Source organism: Nothobranchius furzeri, chromosome 19, assembly GCF_043380555.1.
Source record: "Nothobranchius furzeri strain GRZ-AD chromosome 19, NfurGRZ-RIMD1, whole genome shotgun sequence".
NCBI classification, from domain to species: domain Eukaryota; kingdom Metazoa; phylum Chordata; class Actinopteri; order Cyprinodontiformes; family Nothobranchiidae; genus Nothobranchius; species Nothobranchius furzeri.
Genome location: NC_091759.1, coordinates 11,898,230 through 11,919,420, shown reverse-complemented (window position 1 = coordinate 11,919,420; position 21,191 = coordinate 11,898,230). Strand labels below are relative to the sequence as shown.

Here is a 21,191-nt window from a genome sequence, read left to right as displayed (position 1 = left end):
GAAAGTTGGAAATTTGACCTTTGACCCTTCTCATCTTTCAGGGAATTCCCGGACGACCCGGAGGTCCTGGAAGAGAAGGTCCTCCAGGATCCAGAGTGAGTCATGTCCCTGCCTACTTCTGTTTTAGTGGGTTTTGAACGTTTTTTTGTCAACCTTTGAAGATCTAATTCCAAAAACCATGTGTTTAAAACTAAACTGAAAAGTGGTTTTACTTTTAACAAATGAATTAATTAATTTCAGACATTTATTTACCTTTTTTACAGGGACTTCCCGGCAAAGACGGTCCACCGGGCAGACAGGGCCCCCCAGGAACGATGGTCAGTCATTGTGACTCTTTACCAACATTTATTTTTTTCTATTGTCAGATTTTTAAAGTAGAGACGGTTCTTGTTTTGGTTTTTCCTTGCAAACGTGTTGCTTTTTGGGAGGGTACATCAGTTCAACCAGAGACTCTGTTAAAAGCACCAACAAAACCTTTTCATTTAAACTGAGAACACATTTCTAGAACTGCAACCCCATCCTTAGTTTTGGATCTTTATATGACGTACTCAGAAAGTTAAAAGAAATCAGTTTTAAATACATATATATATATATATATATATATATATATATATATATATATATATATATATATATATATATACCATTTTGGATCAACATTTGCTCTAATTAATCTTCTAGTTGCCTAACATTTCTATCACATGATTTAAAGCAGCAAACATCAATCATTTTAATTTAATGGGCTCTATCCATCCATCCATCTTCATCCGCTTATCCGGAGTCGGGTCGCGGGGGCAGTAGCCTAAGGCGAGAGGCCCAGACTTCCCTCTCCCCAGCCACTTGGGCCAGCTCCTCCGGGGGAATCCCAAGGCGTTCCCTGGCCAGGTGAGAGACATAGTCCCTCCACCGTGTCCTGGGTCTACCTTTAGGTCTCCTCCCGGTAGGACGTGCCAGGAAAACCTCACCAGGGAGGTGTCCAGGAGGCATCCTGACCAGATGCCTGGGTCACCTCAGCTGGCTCCTCTCGATGTGGAGGAGCAGCAGGTCTACTCCGAGCCCCTTCCGGATGACCGAGCTTCTCACCCTATCTCTAACGGAGAGCCCAGCCACTCTTCGGAGAAAACTCATTTCGGTCGCTTGTATCCACAATCTCGTTCTTTCTGTCACTACCCAAAGCTCATGACCATAGGTGAGGGTAGGAACGTAGATCGACCGGTAAATCGAGAGCTTCGCCTTCTGACTCAGCTCTCCCTTTATCACGACAGACCGGTACAACGCCCGCATCACTGCAGATGCAGCACCAATCCGTCTATCGACCTCACGCTCCAGTTTTCCCTCACTTGTGAACAAGACCCCGAGATACTTAAACTCCTCCACTTGTTGCAGGACCTCCTCCCTGACCCGGAGAAGGCATTCTACCCTTTTCCGAATCAAGACCATGGTCTCAGATTTAGAGGAGATGATTCTCATCCCAGCTGCTCCACACTCGGCTGCAAACCGCTCCAGGGAAAGCTGAAGATCACGTTCTGATGAAGCCAACAGGACCACATCATCTGCAAAAGCAGAGACCTGATCCTCAGGCCACCAAAACAGATGCCCTCCACACCTTGGCTGCGCCTAAAAATCCTGTCCATGAAGGTTATGAACAGAATCGGTGACAAAGGGCAGCCTTGGCGGAGTCCAACTTTCACTGGGAACGAGCCCGACTTACTGCCGGCAATGCGCTCTGACACCGGTAATACAGGGATCTAACAGCCCGTATCAGAGGGCCTGGTACACCATACTCCCAGAGTACCCCCCACAGGGCCCCCGTGTGACACAATCAAACGCCTTCTCCAAATCCACGAAACACATGTAGACTGGTTGGGGAAATTCCCACGCACCCTCCAGGATCCCCCTAAGGGTATAGAGCTGGTCCAGTGTTCCACGGCCAGGATGAAAACCACATTGCTCCTCCTGAATCTGAGGTTCAACAATCCGATGGACCCTCCTCTCCAGAACCCCTGAATAGACCTTACCAGGAAGGCTTAGGAGTGTGATCCCCCTGTGGTTGGAACACACCCTGCGGTCCCCTTTTTTAAATAAGGGGACCACCACCCCGGTCTGCCAGTCCAGTGGGACTGCCCCCGATGTCCACGCGATATTGCAGAGCCACGTCAGCCAACACAGCCCCACAACATCCAGAGTCTTAAGGAACTCCGGGCGGATCTCATCCACCCCTGGATCCTTGCCACAGAGGAGCTTTTTAACCACCTCAGTGACCTCAGCACCAGAGATTTGAGTGTCCAACTCAAAGTTCCCAGAATCTGCTTCCTCAATGGAAGATGTGTCGGTGGGATTTAGGAGGTCTTTGAAGTATTCTGCCCACCGATCCACAACGTCCTGAGTAGAGGTCAGCAGCACACTGTCCCCAGTATAGATAGTGTTGGTAGTGCACTGCTCTATAAATAAATAAAAGATTTAAGATCAGAACAACAGAAATATACAGTTTCCTTGTTTTTGTGTGTTCAGGGGACCCCAGGAGCTCCGGGATCTCCGGGAAATCCAGGTTCTCCAGGGAAACAAGGAGAACTGGGCCCACCGGTGAGTCGGGAGACTATTGTTTCCTCCTTTTCTGAAGAAAAGCTGTTGTTTTGTCCACCGTATCCTCACCTTTCCCTCAAACCATGACAGAATGTGTAATCATCCAGGAGATGACAGGAAGTGGTGTCAGTCAGGCTTAGCAGAGTCTGTCAGACGCAGTAAGGTGACCGTAATGTCTGTCAGAGGGATTAATGACTTCCTGTCAACTCTGTCTATAAGCTTGTTGGACACATAGACACAGAAATGTCTCGCAGAGTGAAATGTGTTTGTGTTGACACCAGAAAACCACAGGTCAGACGAGCTTGTGTCAGAGCTGCAGCTTTAGACAATTTAACCCATTGTTTTTCTGAAAAATCCTCACTTCCTGTTTTTTTATCAAATTTGACAGACCCAATATTCACCTGTCATAATTTATTGCATAATTCACCCATTAATTACCCTCTGATGTATTGTAATTCTCATATTGAGGTCTCGACTGTGGTTTGTTACGCTACCTATACTGGCGATTTCCGGCTTCCTGTATTTTTGTCATTATTTTAAATGGAAAAATAACCAAACTATACATTTAAACTCTAAATAAAAGTCAGATCTTACTAAATTAGTAAATGTCAAACAGTCACTGATCTAAAACAGAAGCATCAAGGACCTCTGTGACCTTTGACGCCTAAAAACAGGAGTTTAATCTGACAGCAGAATAAAAGTTTATCTTAAAATTCAGTTTTCTTTGTGACATTGTCACATTGTGTTTACTCTGCGTTGGCATTTACTTGTTCTTTAGCAGAAGGAAATCACATTTTGATAACATAGTTGCAGAGGAAGGCAGACTCCACGGGAGGTGATAAAAGCTGCTGATAAATGACTTTGCATCGCTTAGAAAAAATGTTGTCAAGCGTGTAATTACACGGATGTGGGCGGCTGGTGGAGACACCACTCATCTGCTAATTACAGCACGACTCTAAGTTGTAGGTTTTAATGAGGACTTCAGGGAGGAAGCGTTACAGAAATGTGGTTTGTGGAATAAAACAAGATTAATTTATGTGATTTTTCACTATTTGTTGTTTTTATTTTCTCTTGATTTCTGTCATCGTAAATTAGCCTTTTACATTTTATCTGTATTTACTGAATGAATGAAAATCTTTGTAGAAAATGATCTGTTTTATTTAGAGTTTTTGCGTGTGGGACAGCAGAAATAATCCCGCCAAAACTTTGGGAAAAGATCAAATATCTTAAAATGTATCCCAGGTTTATATTTGGAGAATAGGATTTATTTATGAGGTGATTATTTTAGATTAAGTAAAAAATATGCTTTATTCTTTACACTTTCTAATGTTTTGTTTCAGCCTCTATGTCCAAGGATTCAGTTGTTTTTCTTTTTTTTTTTCTTTTTTTTTTTTTTTTGCTTTAGGGTCTTCCTGGAAACAAAGGAGAAAGAGGTGAACGGGTGAGTTTCCCTTTTTATACTCTTTTACTAAGGTTTAAAAAATATTGATACACTAAAATATAACTGAGTTTGTGTTATATATTATATTATATATTGACAATTTATAGGCAAAAATGTACTGTAGTTCTTTTGTGTGGTGCAATTCACATGCCTGCCTGTAGGTGGCAGCAGTATTTACCACCTTCATTTTAAAGAAACGAGATCTTGCGATAACATTGGATGCGTCTTGGAAGTGTCTGGCCTGGGTTTTCTGATTAAAGCTGCGATGGCAACTCTGCAAAACAAGCTAGCTTGAACTCCCCCCCCCCCCCCCCCCCCCCATCAGGGACAGCAGTAGCTCAAGAAGTAGAGCAGGTTGTTCACTAGTTAGAAGGTTGCAGGTTTGATCCCAGCTCGACCAGACAATGCTGCTGTTGTGTCCTTGGGTAAGACACTTAACCTGCTGTGCCTGCTGGTGGTGGTCAGAGGGACTGGTGGCAGGCCTTGCCTATGTCAGTGCGCCTCAGGGCAGCTGTAGCTACATCGTAGCTCATCCCCACCAGCGACCACTGATTGTTTGTGAAGTGCCTTGGGGGGGGGGGGGGTAAATGGGTTGTAAATACATTTACAGCCCATGTACAATTGGCCACCATCCCTTGACCATGTCCTCCTGATGCTGGAACCCACATTGCCAGAGGAAACAAGAGTTTTCTAGGTCCAAACATCTTTTGTTTTCTGACTTCAAATGTTGTTTTTCTGTTTGGTACTCTGGTAGTCCTAAAGTTGAAGTGGTAGCAGCCAGCTGTTTCTCCATCCTTGATACTATTGAGCCACGAACGTCACACACCTTGTTCTGTTACAAAATGATGGTGCTCATAATGAGCGGAGGACCCAGGTAAATGCTGAAGTGTGGTGGATTGGTGAGACAGACAACCAGATGGTTCAATCGTTGGTTTCGGTCCAAGTCGTTCTTCGCAGAGAACCACTTCAATATGTATAGATTCATTTTTCCTTAACAACATATTTATAGTTTTACTAAAATGTTATTAAGAGGCATTAAACACTGTTTTAAACCAGCTTGTTATGCTGATTTCCCATTAAAGTTTCAAATTAAATCTTAATAATTGCAAATATCGTCTATCCTTTAGCATCGGAGTATATCGTATCGCCTGATTCTTAACAATGCAGCTCTATTCTTCACCATATTTTATATATAATTAAATCAAAGGGACAAGATTTAGATCTTATCATTTCAAATGCATGTTTAATACTGTAAAACTTTCAATCAGTATGATTTATCATATTAAGTGAACTTTGCAGAAAGGAAGGAATAGGTATCCACAGCTGCCAGATGTAAAAAAAGAGAAAAATTAAAAAAATAATAATACATTTTATAAAATATTTGTCTCTGGGACACAATGAATTACATTAATAACCTAACATACACATGTTTTAAGATTTTAGATACGAATCAGTTTCACCTATTAATCCATACTTTGTGTCTGCAGGGTGACCTGCAGTCAACAGCATCAGTTCAGGCCATCGCCAGGGAAGTGTGTGAGCAGCTGATCCAAAGTGAGTAACAGCACTTCCTGTTTGACTTTCAGTAACTCTCTAAAACCCGATCTGTGTGTTTCACATGCAGGCTGAACTTGAAAACAGTCTGCTACCTCTGTTTCCTTCCACACAAAAAAAGGTAGTTGAAGGAACGGTCAGATCAGAAAAAGCCAAACAAATCAATTTCACAACCTGTAAAATAAGCATTCATAGACTTACCTCGGCTCAGGAAGGTTGTGTTGATTTAGCAGCCAGAAAAGGGCGGAAAACGTTTAAGCTAGTAGAAGCGAACAATCATCGGTGGAACTCCTTCAGGCTTGTGTTATTTGTGGAGATAAAACATCAACGTTGCATTTTTTTCACCAAGAAAGAAGAGCGAACGAAGGCAGCAGAAGAGTTGTGTTGCTGTTAGCCAATCAGAAGCTAGATGTTTGCATATCATGAATATTAATGAGTAAATATGCAAAATCCTACACTTTTCCACCCCCAACTAACTTCTTCCTGAACAATGCCCACAAGTAATTCAGTTATACTAGAAGACCATAGCAGATTTACAGTATGTCCTCTTTAAATTGTATATTATTGAATGATCAAATCAGAGGCTGAGTTATGTTTTATTTTCTTCTAGTTTTGCCTAAATTGTAGGAATTACACTTTTTTTTTCTTTTCAGCTCACATGTCTCGCTACAACTCCATCCTGAATCATGCACCCAGTCCACCGGTGTCCATCCGCACGGTGCCTGGGCCTCCAGGGGAACCTGGTCGACAGGGAGCCCCAGGATCACAGGGAGAGCAAGGACCTCCAGGAAGACCGGGCTTCCCAGGACAGAATGGGCAGAATGGAAATCCAGGAGAAAGAGGTGAACATAAACTTTAATTTAATCATAGTAAAGGGAAAAAAATTCCCCTAAACTATAAATGATCCAGAACAGTCTTTAGTCCGTGGCTTTGCAAACAAAATAATAAAACTGTATTTATTGTTTTAGTGAGAAATTGCCATTTTTCAATGTTTTATTTTTTTATCCATATTAAGGTCAACCAGGAGAAAAAGGGGAGAAAGGATCTCCAGGTGTTGGTGTCCAGGGCCCCAGAGGACCCACCGGAGCTCCTGGTAAATAAATCCATAAATGTTTTTGCTTTAATCCTAAAAATACATTTTTTTAATGAAATTATAATAATAGTTTCAATGCAATGCTTAATGGATGCTAACACGCCAAAGAAAGTCTCAGATGTGGTTGTTCTCTCTGTTAACTCGTGTCTTCCAGGCCCACAAGGACAAGGCAGACCTGGTAATCAGGGTCCAACAGGACGGCCAGGGAATCCTGGAACGCCTGGTCGGCCTGGAGTTCCTGGACCAGTTGGTCCACCGGGGCCTCCGGGATACTGTGACCAGAACTCCTGTTTGGGCTACAATGTTGGAGGTATGTAAAGTACAGGGTGTGCTTTAATCCAGGTAAATGACTGAATATGAAACATCGGTAAATCTGGGGAGAATTTAGAAACAGATTAAGGAACAGAGATTTGACGTGAGTATCTTGACTGTTTTAATCTCATCGGGACTTTTAGATGTTAAACTGCAGAACTGAGCATGAAAGCCATGAAGGTCGTCAAGTGAAATCTTTATTTCACTCGGTTGCTTTTACACTTTGGAAGGTTTCCGCTGAGTTAAACGGTTTGCATGTCGCTGACGTTTTCTATCCACGCTCGTATTTAAGGTGAAACATGAAACACCTTCAAATACGCTCACAGCTAAGATGCAGAATTCTCCTTTGCTGCCATCGTCGTGTATCTGTTAAGGTTATGTTTGGGGGACACCTCCCAGCAACAAAGGCAAATCTCTAAACTGTCAACTCTGAGGGAATGGAGCTTTTTTTTTGCCCACCCACTTGACTTACAGGCACTTCTCCCAGAACTTCACTTCTTTTTCACTCGTTCAACGTTTTCCAGTCCTATCTTCGGATACGTAGTTGACGCATAACTTAATTCAGGCGTTTTCCCCACAACCCTTAGCAGCATATCCCCTCCCACCAGGAGTGGGATATGCTTGACAACGCTCGTCCAGCGAAGTCACGATATCACTGGAGAGCAGCGAGATCACGAGTGATTTCGCCAGTTCACGCAGTAAGAAGCAAGAAAAAGACGACAGCACGTGTCCAAAATTGTCTGTTTTCCGAGGGTTTTTAGTCTCGACCACGGAGGTTTCACGGGAAATGATTTTTTAATAGTAAAGCTCAATGAATCTCAGGCATTCGTGTTTTAAAGGCCGCACTTTGCTCCAAGCATCAAACGCTAATGAGAATTCTGCGTCCTAACACGTTTCAGATGTGTGTTAAATACATCTAGTGTGGATTTTTCTAAGATGATTCATTCAGGGTTTTCAGTTGGTTTCCACTACATTTGGAAATCACTGAGTGTTTAAAATACATAAAACCCTGAAGGAGTCATCTTTAGCCCAAAAATGCATGATGTTATTGATATGTGATGTGTGTTGAGGTTAAAGGTCACACAGCAGCCTGAGCGGTGCTGTTTTCAGCCTATGTTTGTGGGGGGTCGTCATGTGAGTTATGCCTGCATGTTATAATTAATCTTCTCTCTGTGTTTGTCTCTCTGTCTTTTTACCCACAATCCTCTTGTTTTTGTCACCGATCAGCTCAGCCTTATAACGACTACTGAGCCCCGTTAGGAAACACCCAAAGAAATGACAGCTGCAAGGCTGCAGACTAACGTGGGTGAGGAGGTTGTGTCAGTGCAACATGAGGGTATCACTTACTGCTGTGGTCACTTTATTGACAAATCATTATCAATTTAATGATCAGGTCATGTATTTATGGAAAAATGTCAAGCAGTTTCTGTAAATGTTCACATTTGTTCGTAACCACTGTGTCATTTTATAAAGTGCAGCTACTCTTTTTTTTATGCTGCAGCTTATGTCAGAAATAATAATAGTTCAATATTTACCAGGTTTTAAAATGATTTGAATCTCACCTCGTGTGTACAAACACTCAAAATAAACAGAAAAAAGTTCTTAACTCATTCACTGCCAGCCGTTTCCTGATCACTAACGGCCTTCGCTGCCAGCGTTTCTCACCGTTTTTACTGTTTTTTAAGAGTCACAGAACGTTGCGTGCTAGCATGATGTCGATGCCAAAACAACCAAAACAAAGAGGAGACTCACCTCTTACATCAGGAAGAAGCCGCATGTTTCGAGCGTTATCCGTTCTTTCATAATCCGTTGTCGAATTGTGATCGGCAGACTCTTTTCCGGTTCGCGCCTCACTTTTTTTACAGGAACGGCCCAAAACGATCTCCTAACACATGGATGGTCTGCTTCCTGATCATGTGATCTGTGACGTATGTGGATGAAGATCGGCTTCAGGGCTGAGATGTTTGTTCTCTCAGCGCGGGGGCTCGTTCCGATGCTCAGACAGTAAAAAAATGCAAATGACGACTTTAGTCGTCATTGGCAGTGAATGAGTTAAAATATGACCAGTCAGAGTTGCATATTCCTTCGACCCTCATGATCTGCATTAGCCACTGAACGGAAATAACGTTAGCATTAGCAGGTCCACCACACAGCAGAACACCTTTTTTTTACCCAAAGAAGAAGAGTGAACAGTGGCAGAGTTGCTCTGCTATTAGCCATCCTGCCATTTGTCTGCCCCCCACCCCCCCACCCCCAAACTCTCTGACAAATTATACCCTCAGAAAGGGCAACAACGGATCTTTTTTTTCACCAAAGATGACTCACACGACATTCATTCATACTAAAGACCACAGTAACATGATATGTAATAATTGTTATTTGAATGCACTACAAGAAATACAGAACCATGCACTTTAAACATGTAACCCAAGTAGAAGCTTGACCATAATACACATAATGCTAGATGATTGGTGAAAACAGCTTATAGCTGTCAGCACGGTGGTGGAGGGCTGATGATTTGGGCACATTGCTGTCACAGAGTCAGTCAGTAGCACTTTTGTATACTAAAGTATTCTAGAGTCAAATGTGAGACCTAATCCAAAATCTAAAATTAGCTTCTTTTTTTTTTCCTCTCCTTTTTTTCTGGTATTGTTAAAGAAATGAAGACAATGTAGAATATTCTCTGGTGGTTTCCATTTGTGGATGTATTTGAATCATTTTGAAACTTGGTAAAGATTATTTTTATTTGCAAATCAAAAGTTATAAAAACATTAAAAACCTTAAAATTATTTAAACATTTTAATTATAATGTTTGCTGGGTTTTATTGTTATTTTGATACTTTATGAATTTGTAGTTGTTGTTTTTTTAATGTTAGAAAAATGTGAAGAACCCATTAACCAAGGAAAATGGATTTTGTTTCTGTAATAAATACAAACTATACCTGTGAACGTTACATACCCAGTATGCTTTATTATGATTGGTTATTAGCTGTTTTGGGGAGTTTTAGTTGGACGTTTGCTGAAAGTGTTAGTCCTTTTCACTGACACCGTCGTCCTTGCCTGACCCAATGCCTCTTCTTTAACCCACAGTCTTCTTTCACTACCAAGAAACATCTGTAGCACAATTGACCTCTTTAAAGCAACTAAAAGACTTTATATCAAACATTTTCTGATTCATGTTTTGCATATTTTAACTCAGAAGTCTCAAATAATTGTGAGCTAATAGATAACAAATTTAATACACTGAATCCTTTTAAAAGTAGCTCATTCTAACTTTGAATTTCTTCTACCTGCTTTTGGGATCACCTCTCTGTAACCTTGGTAACCATGGCTTGGAGATCCTTGCTAATCCTTGTCTTTTTATTTCTCCTGCTCCTTCCTTCCTGGTCCTTTATGCTAACCCGAACAAAACCTCTCCGAAACACTGTTTCCATGGTGATGGGGCTCGTCCATCTTTGTTTGGGGCTTCCACTGACTTCCGCTCCGCCTGTCTGGCTTGGTGTTGGTGTTCCTCGATGTCCCGTTGACTGTCTGGGAAAGCAGAAGGTGAGGATATCACTGACGTCGGCGCTATCCCCTCAGTCCAACTACCGCCCAGCGTCTTCCAAAACTACGGAGAGGTGGAGGAGGATGACCCTTACCGCTACTACCAGCCCAACTACCCAGCCCCGCAACCTGTCTCCCCAGACGACCCTGCACTCGCATTTGATGACATCGAACTGCGGTCTCCCGGGGTGCACCGCAGCACGCGGAGCCTAAAGGCGGAGGGAGAGAAAACGGGGTCAAAAAGGAGAATAAAGAGGGGAGTGAAGGCACTGCCTGAACTGACTGAGTGAATCAGAGGGCCGCTTGCTGTGTCTGATTGGAGGGCTTGGAGCCATCATGAACTGATCAACAAGTGCCTGATGTAGAGGATTTTTTTATGGACATAATAGATGGAGCGGGAATGGGGAAAGAGGTCGGGACAACTTTATTCATCTATGCTAATGAATTCACTTCAAGGAAACAGAATTTTGTCATTCTTTGTCTCAGTCAAGCCAACGCCTCAAAGTGGTACCAAGCTTAGCTCAAGCCGCTTGTTTCAACTGGTCCATTTTCCTCTTTGTTTTCAGGTTTGAGTTTTCACCTGGTTGTTAAAGTGCCTCCAGATGGTCTAGCAAGTGCTACAACCACATATTTGTGTTCCTGTCTTTTGAAGGTTTTACGGTAAACGGTTAAGCGTTCTGATCCTTTTCGTGTTTCAGTGTCTGTTAGCATTTGGAAACTTCGGCCTTTCCATTTTCACGATTTTTGACTCAATAGCTTTTGTTATAAAACGGCTCTGTCCTTGAAATCGATGTAACCCGTCATGTTAATGTTTGCATTAAGGTATACGATTAAAATACCACCATTATTTTGTTTTGAGGGCATCTAAACTTTGCAGCCAAATGTGTTTTTCCAGCTCAGAACACATTTATGCAAAGTTTTGCATGTTTTTTCTTCACTTACCATGTGATGTATTCATTTCTGATGTCATACAGACACCTCAAACATTTTACAAGCAGGTACAGTGTTTTACTCCGTCTGACTCAGATTTAGTCCATAAAACAAATTTAACAACTATTTAATAAGGATATAAATTAAACAAACACCTGTTCCTCACCCTGTTTTATTTTATTTTTTATAATAGTGGATTTCTCTCTTTAATTTGTCATTTAATGCCTCCTGCTTCTACTTGTAACATTCATCATTAGGCTCGTTAGGACAAAAACGGATGACATCTGTTCCATGATGAGAATTTAATGATCTACAGTCATTTTTCAAATTTAATGCAGGAAATGTGGACCAATTTAATAAAATGAACTCAACAACTGTTCGCTCTGTTTGAAGATGAAATGGATTTAATTGTTTTTATTAGTTTTCCAGCTGGATTCCAATTATAAACTCCAGTTGTTTGGAAGAAGAGGCATTTATTCACCCATGGATATGTTTTTTTTTCTTTGTTATTTTCCTGTCGGAGTGATCAGTTTGAGCCAGAGTATCAAACACACATTCTTTTTTTTTTTTTTCTAAATGTTGTCTCAGTTCAGTTTCCCGAGGCCTCTGGTCTCTAAATGGAGCCTCTGATCAGAATGTTTAAAACTAAAAATCAAGGAAGTAATTTATTTTTTACTTGGTGTTGATTTTCTCAGAACAATAAAATTGAAGTTTAAGCGTTGGTGTGGTCTATCTGTGTGTGATGTGGTAATTGTTTTTCTTTCCCTCAGCAGGAGACGCGACTGAGCTGTGAGGTCTAATTGAACCCGAGCTAAGCTGGAAGGTTTCAAATGAGCACTGAAGGCTTTTTGAGCTGCGAGCAGCAGGATGCTGATTGGACACCTGCAGGATAACTGGACCACCTGGCTCAGCTTCATGCTGCTACTTTCTTCTCTGACACCATAAAACTTGGATCAGGCTATAAATATATTCACATTTAAAATCCATTTAGCCACAGGAAGGAAAACTGCTCAACTGGATCATGTTTGATAAACTTAAAGGACCATAGTAGCTCATAACTGGATGGAATTTACATTTTATTTGAACTTAAAAAAAAAATTCTATTTTAAATTGGGAATGATGAGCCAATGGCTACTTCCTGTTTACATCCTATAGCAGCTATGAGCCAATGGCTACTTCCTGTTTATACCATATAGAGCTCCGGATGTCATGTGACTCTCGGATAGTAGATGCCATGTTGGCAGGCAACAAAGGTAAACAAAATGAAAGGGATCGGCTTGGATTTTACACCGTCAGGTTTACTTCACACTTTAAAACCAAAGAAATCATTTTATATATTCAGAAATTAAATAGACTAAACATCTCCGACTCTTTCCGTGCCCTTGGGATACTTTTTAAAATGCCAGAAGCTGTCGGAGCGGACCTCTTATCGGATTTGAGATACCCTGACATTTATAATTTCCTTGTTAATTTTCCCTTGTCCTACTCCGGAGCATCGCTAAGAGCAAATGAAATGCAGCTCCCGGAGGTCTGGCAGTTGACGTCACATCTCCCGGCATGCAACAGTTCAAATCAAAACGGCGCCATATTGGCAGGCAGAAGCCCGCAGCTGGACTATTTGTTATTGTCAGAAAACTCAAACGGGAAATATGGTAGATTCCTGTAGTGCCCCAGGATGCAGAACAGACGCAGACGACATAAGGAATGAGCCATCTACAGGAGACGAAGAAGAAGAAAGTATCATTTCTCAACATTTCATCAACACGCTAGTGACCGGGCTAAAATGAAGCTGTGGGATCCCGGGAGCAAAGGTTTTTGCTTATGCAGCGACCGCTTCATATCAGGTACTTAAACCAACGTCTCCTCAACTGTGTATGGTATTTATTTTAAATGTTTTTATAACGATTCTTAGTGGGCTTCCTAAACTTATTTTGGCGTGGCTTTTTCTGTCTTATTACTCATAGCAACAAGTAAACATCACGTAAAACGTTGCCTCGTGAGTTCTGCGTGCTGCCGTTTACGTGTTTTATGATCACAGCAATTAACCGGCTAAGCTGTATTTAATTTTTAAGCAATGGTTGATCAATTATCAGATCACACATAAAAAGCACTTTGGATTGCTATTATCTGTCTCACCGAGACAGATCTCAGACAGATCCTGAGACGCTCCTGCCTGACATATTTATTTTATTCACGGAAAAAAATCAGACTAGTGATTTCTCTTGGCGTTCAGTTTATACATTCAAACAGCACAGCACTCTAAACTATTTACATGTAAATCTATGTTATTTGTCAATCCATCCATCCATTTTCATCCGCTTTTCCGGAGTCGGGTTGCAGAGGCAGTAGCGTCGAGAGGCCCAGACTTCCCTCTCCCCAGCCACTTGGACCAGCTCCTCCGGGGAAATCCCAAGGCGTTCCCCGGCCAGGTCCGGTAAGAAGTCCGCTCTGACAGCTTCTGGCGTTTTTAAAAAGTATCCCAGGGGCACGGTAAGGGTCAGAGATGTTTAGTCTATTTAATTTCTGACTATATAAAACGATTTCTTCAGTTTTAAAGTGTGAAGTAAACTCCGACGAAGTAAAATCCAAGCCAATCCCGTTCATTTCGTTTAAATTTGTTGCCTGCCAACATGGTATCTACTATCCGAGAGTCACGTGACATCCGGAGCTCTGTAGGCGCTATGAGCCAACGGCTACTTTTTGTTTACGTCCTTTAGCAGCAATGAGCCAACAGTTACTCCCTGTTTACGTCCTACAGCAGCTATGAGCCAACGGCTACTTCCTGTTCATGTCCTATAGCAGCTATGAGCCAACGGCTACTTCCTGTTTATGTCCTATAGCAACTATGAGCCAACGGCTACTTCCTGTTTATGTCCTATAGCAGCTATGAACCAACGGCTACTTCCTGTTTATGTCCCTTAGCAGCTATGAACCAGCGGTTAGTTCCTGTTTATGTCCTATAGCAACTATGAGCCAATGGCTACTTCCTGTTTATGTCCTATATCAGCCATTTGCCAGTGGTTAGTTCCCGTTTATGTCCTATAGAAGCAATGAGCTAATGGCTACTTCCTGTTTATGTCCTATATCAGCCATGAGCCAGCGGTTAGTTCCCGTTTATGTCCTATAGCAGCTATGAGCCTGTTTATGTCCTATATCAGCCATGAGCCAGCGGTTAGTTCCCGTTTATGTCCTATAGCAGCAATGAGCTAATGGCTACTTCCTGTTTATGTCCAATAGCAGCTATGAGCCAGCGGTTAGTTCCCGTTTATGTCCTATAGCAGCAATGAGCTAATGGCTACTTCCTGTTTATGTCCTATAGCAGCTATGAGCCAGCGGTTAGTTCCTGTTTATGTCCTATAGCAGCAATGCGCTAATGGCTACTTCCTGTTTATGTCCTATAGCAGCTATGAGCCAATGGCTACTTCCTGTTTATGTCCTATAGCAGCTATGAGCCAGCGGTTAGTTCCCGTTTATGTCCTATAGCAGCAATGAGCTTATGGCTACTTCCTGTTTATGTCCTATAGCAGCTATGAGCCAGCGGTTAGTTCCTGTTTATGTCCTATAGCAGCAATGAGCTAATGGCTACTTCCTGTTTATGTCCTATAGCAGCTATGAGCCAATGGCTACTTCCTGTTTATGTCCTATAGCAGCTATGAACCAGCGGTTAGTTCCCGTTTATGTCCTATAGCAGCTATGAGCCAATGGCTACAACTTGAACCAAGGTGTTTTGCTGCTTTTTCAAAACAATCTTCTAAGTTCTACAATGATTCATGCATTTTATCGATTTAGCAAGAAACCTTTAATTGTATGAAATCGTAAGATTATTTTTCAGAATACTAAATGTACTTCCAGTGCATCCAGAGGTTGGGTCAGGCAGGATGTGTTGGCTGCTGCCTGTCAGACCCAGAGATATTGGCCCCCCTGCAGCTCCACTGAAAGCTCCTACTCCAGCTCCCTTCACTTCAGGACCTAGGACAGAGGTATTCCAGAAAGTGGCTCCACCCCTCCTCCCTCACTGCAGCAGTTTACACCATGGGTGTGGCGGTCTACAAAAGCCTGTATCTTCCAGTTAAAGATGGATCACAGATCTGTGCTGATGTTCCGGTCACACTGAAACAGCTAAGAGGAGCCTTTGTTTCATAATTGCTAACTTATATTTAGTATTCCTCTTTGATTTTAGTTTAAGTTTAACTAGTCGTTAGCTTATCAGTCCTGTAGTTTGTCTATTTCTCAAGTTAGACGTGATTTAGGGCGTTTTCTAGGGCGTCCTTTTCATAAAGCCATTTCAGCAGTTTTATCTTGGAAGTTTTCAGTACCTTCCAGATTGGCCACTCCCACACCTTCACTACTCAGGTTGCTATTATCTGAGAAGCTCCTTCTGGTCCCCCTTCTTAAAGATGGGTACCACCGCCCCCATCCGCCACTCCACAGAAACTGCTCCCGATGACCACGCAATGTTGCAGAGACATGTCAACAACGACAGTCCTACAACATCCATAACCTTGAGATGCCCAGGATGGATCTGCTCTTTACTCATTTCAGGATTTTCCTTTTCGGTTTATTTAAAGAAGTTGTGGTCTGAACACATCTAGTTTTTTTTTATCCTGGTTTACTAAAGAGGAAGTTTCCAGCAGCTGAACCCTGTTTAGTCCAACTGCTGTGCTGTTAATTTGGAATTTTTTTCTAAAACTAAATGTTTTATTATAAACATTTTTATCGTTTTTTTTTATAAAAACAAAACATAAAAAAAAATATAAAACAGAAAAATATTCTGAGAAAATACGATTTTGTACAGCAGAACATTTGAAAGTGTGGATGTGATTCAGAAGAAACAGAAGTACTTCACCTTAAATATTTGGAGTATTCAAGTTTATGAAAATAAAAGTGATATTTCCAGTTTGACCTATGAAGTGAGTCGTTGGCGTCTGCTGCATCAGTAACATAAAACACCTCAGCTGGGTTTCTTCTGAGTGTTGTGGTTTGGAGTTTCGTTTGATGGTTGAGCGAAAGTTACAGTAAATGAGAATCCTCCCAAAAATAGACGTCTGTCTGAGTGAACAGGAAACAGAAACCTCGAGGAGTGTTTCAGCCGCTGAGCTCAGCTGGTGGCAGCGCTCCTTTGGTGTAAAGCGATAAGTGGCTCATTTATTCATCTTCACAGAGCTGAATGTGGAAGGGAAGTTGTTTCAGTCCCACGTTGCTACGGAAACATCTCGCATCTGAGCAGCAGCTGCTCAGTGTGCAAGAGACTGCTGTGCTCTGATTTTTGTTGCTTGTGCTAATTAGTGGCCTGGTATTTATGCTTTGGGTCATTTTTGGATGTTTCAGACTCAGTAAGTTTAGTCTGAAACTTTGGACTAGCATCAGGAGAATCAAACACACTCCCTTTGACTTCACAATTACCTAAACATAAACAAGAAATGTTCCTCAAGGGTTCTCGTCCACATGGAAATGACAGCATCACACGGTTGCTGCAGCTTCGGACAGCACATCCAGCACGTGAATCGCCACCTGATCCCAAAAGTTCTTAACTGGACGTAGATCTAGGAAAACATTCCCACATCAGGCTTCTGCAACCTGCAGCTCTTTGGTCTTATAGACTAAGTTGAATAAGGTGAATGTATGGTTTATGTGAACATGAATGCATTTTATTGAGGTGGTGGGCAGCGAGCTTACTTGAGGGAGCTATTGGGGTGGCCAAACATTTTCCAGCAGTGGCCATGGCCCCCTCTTGAGGGCGCCCCTGCTTCTGCAGTAGCTCTTTACAGCTTTGACCATGAATGCATTAGGTATTGCATCATTTTTAATAATCACATCTACCTGATTTCTGGTTTAAGTCGAGTTTATTGTAAAACGAACCAAGTTATTCTAACACCATTCAAACAAAAATAAAGACTCACATTTCATAACATCTCTGATGTTTTTAAAAGAAATTTGGAAAATTTCTGAAACATTTTCAAAATTTTAACATTGATTCTGAAATAAAACCCCTAAAAATGTATCAATGTGTGAGACTCATACATTTTCCACAAATATAAAAATGGCAGAAATAGTTGTAAAGGGTTGCCATTTTGTCTTTGAATCGTTAATATTATCCTTAATGTGATTTATCAACATGTTAACTGTTTTTTTTTATTTCCCAAGAATTCTCAGTACTCAAAATCATTACACTTTTAAAAAGGTGTGTACGATAAATCCCAAAACTAGAATGATTTTATTTGCTTTAAAAGTGGATAAAAGTGAAGGAAGTTCTAATTAGAGGCTGGATAGGAAGAGTTGAGAGGGCAGTGGAGCATCACTTATCTGGTCTGGCAAATTTCCATTTAGGATCAATAATTAAACCTTCATTCATTCCTCTGCAGATGGAAGAATAATTCTCTCCTCCGGCAAAACAGCATTCTGCAGCTCGTTGTTTTGTTTCATTATGATGTGTGATGTTTGGAGCAGGAAAACTGTGCAGATGCTGTCACTATCAGTGATGAAAACAGCCGTTTGAAGTCACAGAATCATAGAGTTCATGTCTAAACTTGCCTTTGTTCCCCAAAATCAAACATCACTCAGGGAGGAAGACGAGGGAAGGAAAGACCTCACACAGAGAGGAAAGTGGGCAGAATTTCTTTCTTTACGTCTCATCAATCACACCCACTCTACCCGATCTCCAAGATGTGAAGTAAACACGACCCGCTGAACAACGTCCCCGCTGAGTCAGTATTTAGGAGCAGTTAGCTTCTTATCTTCATTCTATCAAAAAATCTCTAATAAGGATTTGTTGGTTATTTAACATCAACATTTTCTCTTTTTCAAATCCCAAACAAGACTCATCTCTTCACAAAGCATTATGCCAGTTAGTTAAAAGTGTCAGGACACTGATTTGTTGTGTCAGTGTCTGTACAGCAATCCTCATACTAAGAAAGCATTTAGCGACAGTGGAGAGGAAAACTCCCTTTAACAGGAAGAAACCTCCAGAGGATCCTGGCTCAGTATAAGCAGCCATCTGCCATGGCCCACGGGGGATTGAGATGACAGAGCGCGCACACACACACACACACACAATTAGAATATTAACAAAATTATTTGGATGTTAATTTTCACAAACCACACTCGTGCTGAATTACTACCATACAATTTAATTAACTAAACAATCTCAAAAAGCAACATATCATTCAATTCAATAATACTTTATTAATCCCAGAGGGAAATTAGAGTTTCAGTACACACAATTCTGAGATCAGACATGTATACATAAGGCATAGACACATGACAAGAATTGGTGACTGTGGTCATTCGCAACCCGAGTCGCGCTACCGTAATAGATTAAGAGGGTTTATATGAGGATAGAGTCGGGGGGAGGGAAAAAAGGCACTTCAGAGTTACCCTCCACAGAGAGGGCAGCTTTGCTACGCAAAAAAACACCTCAAACAGATGTGCACGCAGACTTCAGAAGATACACACATAAGTGTCCACTAGGTGGGGTGGTAGGGTTGGAACTCTCCTCACTTCAGTGCGTGCAGCCGCATGGAGCAGTGCTCATCACCTCCGTTTGGACAGGGGAGGGAGTTAATGGGTTAGAGAGCACATTGACTCCTAGATACGGTTCCACGGCCTTCACCGGTCGCAGTCCCGCCCAGGCTAGGATAGGGAGAAAGAGTTTCCATAGCGACGGCAGCATTCCACATTTCTTCTGAGGGGAGTTTACACTTCAGCTTCACATGCTCCAAGGGCACCAGATTCAGATAAAAATTGTTTTGGGGATGGACAGAGAGATAATTTCCTCTCTGCCTTAGTGTTCTGTTGGTCTTCAACCCCTCCAGATCCAATAATGGCGTAATTAATCAATCCCAATCCGTGCTGATCCGCCAACTCGCTCCTTGATGGAATCCACCTTCTGTGCCAGAGCTCGAATCTCAGCCAAAGTTCCAAGCTTACGACTCATCTCGGCAATTATGAGTTTCTGCGTTCACAGCATGATGCATTCCATCCCTGAGCTCCGGGTTTGAGCCAATATTCCTCGAAAGCTCGTTAATTTTTCGGTAAGTCAGGTAACCGCTCAAGCCAAACAGCAGGAATCCCGACACCAAAACGACGAATATCCAAACATCTTCAGAATCCTCTACAGACAGTTGAGAGAGGCATATCAGGTTCCACTGTTTCCAGGAGTCCATGATATGCCCAGCTGGCTCTGTCCCAGAGGGGCATCCGGGAGCCCCTTCTCCCGTTCTCATCATTGAAAAAATGTTGTCAATCGCATTGAGAGACCAACTGACCAGATCCATTTTTAATAATTTCCAGTTTCCAGAAAAAATGCAGAAAGTGCCGTACACACACAGACAGAACAAAGAGGCTTGGGATGAGGAGGGAGGGAGAGGAGAAAAAAAAGTGTCTGTACTCTCCAAGAGCTGGAAGAAGAAGTCTAATTAATTAGTTTAATTAGTTTAATTAAAATGATTAATTAATTAATCTTGTCTAATTCAAAAGAAATACAAGAACACACAGTAAAATCCCAGAATGTAGGAGGTGTGTGCCCCGGCACAGAGTGTAATTCTATTGCTATAAGGCAGAAAAAAACAACTGTCAAGCATGGTGGTGGCAGTGTGATGGCCTGGGTCTACTTTGCTGCCTCTGGGAGTCTGCTCTCTACTGGAAAACCCTGAAGGAGAAGGACTGACCTATGACCTTAAAGGCATTCTATACATTTTTTACTATTTTAAAATAATTTTCTTGAGCCAGTGTGTGCTTAAGTGACTTTTTACAGAGTTGATAAGAAGTCACTCAGACCTCACCGCCCCCTGTGGCAAGAATACCGGACTTGCAACTTCAGAGTTGGCGGGCCGCCACCAGTTAGGTCCCACTTTAGTTTGTTTCCAGATCATTTCCTGCATGTTTTAGATGAGGAGCACAAGTGATTTGTTGATTTAGTGATGAATCACTCCTGTAGAAACTAATGAAGACAGGGAACACATTTCAGCTGTTAGATTAAGGCGGTTAAAAGACAAAAACACAGTGAGGAGACAAGTTTCACTTTTGCTTTTACAACATTGAATTAATAGCGAACTCTAGGGGTGCCAAAAGCATAGTTTACCTTTAAACTGGTTTCTCATGCCTACGAATCTAGACAAACCGTTGGCTAAGCTAAAGACTCTGATCTGCAAGTCGTTCTAGCCATGCTCCATTGTAGCCTCAGCAGGTCTACGATTGGCTAAGTTTAAGCCAGGAAAAATCACAGCACTCATTGTATGTTGACTGAGCTTAGCTCTGTTATGGCAGAGCTTTTTTATTTGTTTTCTAAAAATAGCAACAGAGCAAAACAGCAAAGATGGCATCGACTCAGGAACGGTGCTCTTCATCAACTTCTTCTTCGGTGTATGGTGGTCTACCCTGTTGACGGATTTCCATTGCGATGAATGTGTCACATTGCCCATCCAAGTCCATGCAGAGACCATTTAAAAGACAACCGTAGATTCTGCCCTACTGCTGAGCTCTGTCTATGGGTCATGGCCCGAACATATATTTACGTATATATAGTAGGATGGTAAAGGAAACCCTCTAATGTGGCTGAATTCAAACACTGCTGCACAGAAAGGGTGGACAATATGTCTTTTAGGCAATGTGAGACATCCCTCATCAGTTTTCACAAACACTTGATTGCAGGTTTGTCTCCAACAGTCTTAAAACCAGTTATCTGATTGTTCCATACGTTCCTAACTGAGCACTTCGCTCTCAGACTGCAGGTTT

General features: G+C 41.9%; 1 protein-coding gene across 4 annotated transcripts in view; it reads left to right on the top strand.

Annotated features, from left to right (window-relative positions):
• LOC107394420 (collagen alpha-1(XIV) chain) overlaps positions 1-12,180 on the top strand; it is a 260,498-nt gene extending 248,318 nt beyond the window's left edge. For 2 of the 4 annotated variants that reach the window (XM_054744996.2, XM_054744993.2), the window contains 9 exons: positions 42-95; positions 264-317; positions 2,512-2,583; positions 3,989-4,024; positions 5,512-5,578; positions 6,232-6,420; positions 6,594-6,671; positions 6,826-6,981; positions 10,527-12,180. In XM_054744996.2, the coding sequence (XP_054600971.2) occupies positions 42-95; positions 264-317; positions 2,512-2,583; positions 3,989-4,024; positions 5,512-5,578; positions 6,232-6,420; positions 6,594-6,671; positions 6,826-6,981; positions 10,527-10,819 (999 nt within the window). In that variant the 3' untranslated portion in view covers positions 10,820-12,180. Of the gene's footprint in view, positions 1-41; positions 96-263; positions 318-2,511; positions 2,584-3,988; positions 4,025-5,511; positions 5,579-6,231; positions 6,421-6,593; positions 6,672-6,825; positions 6,982-8,210 lie in introns of all 4 variants that reach the window. The other 2 variants (XM_054744994.2, XM_054744995.2) reach the window with 2 other exon arrangements.
• Positions 12,181-21,191: the final 9,011 nt, after the last annotated feature.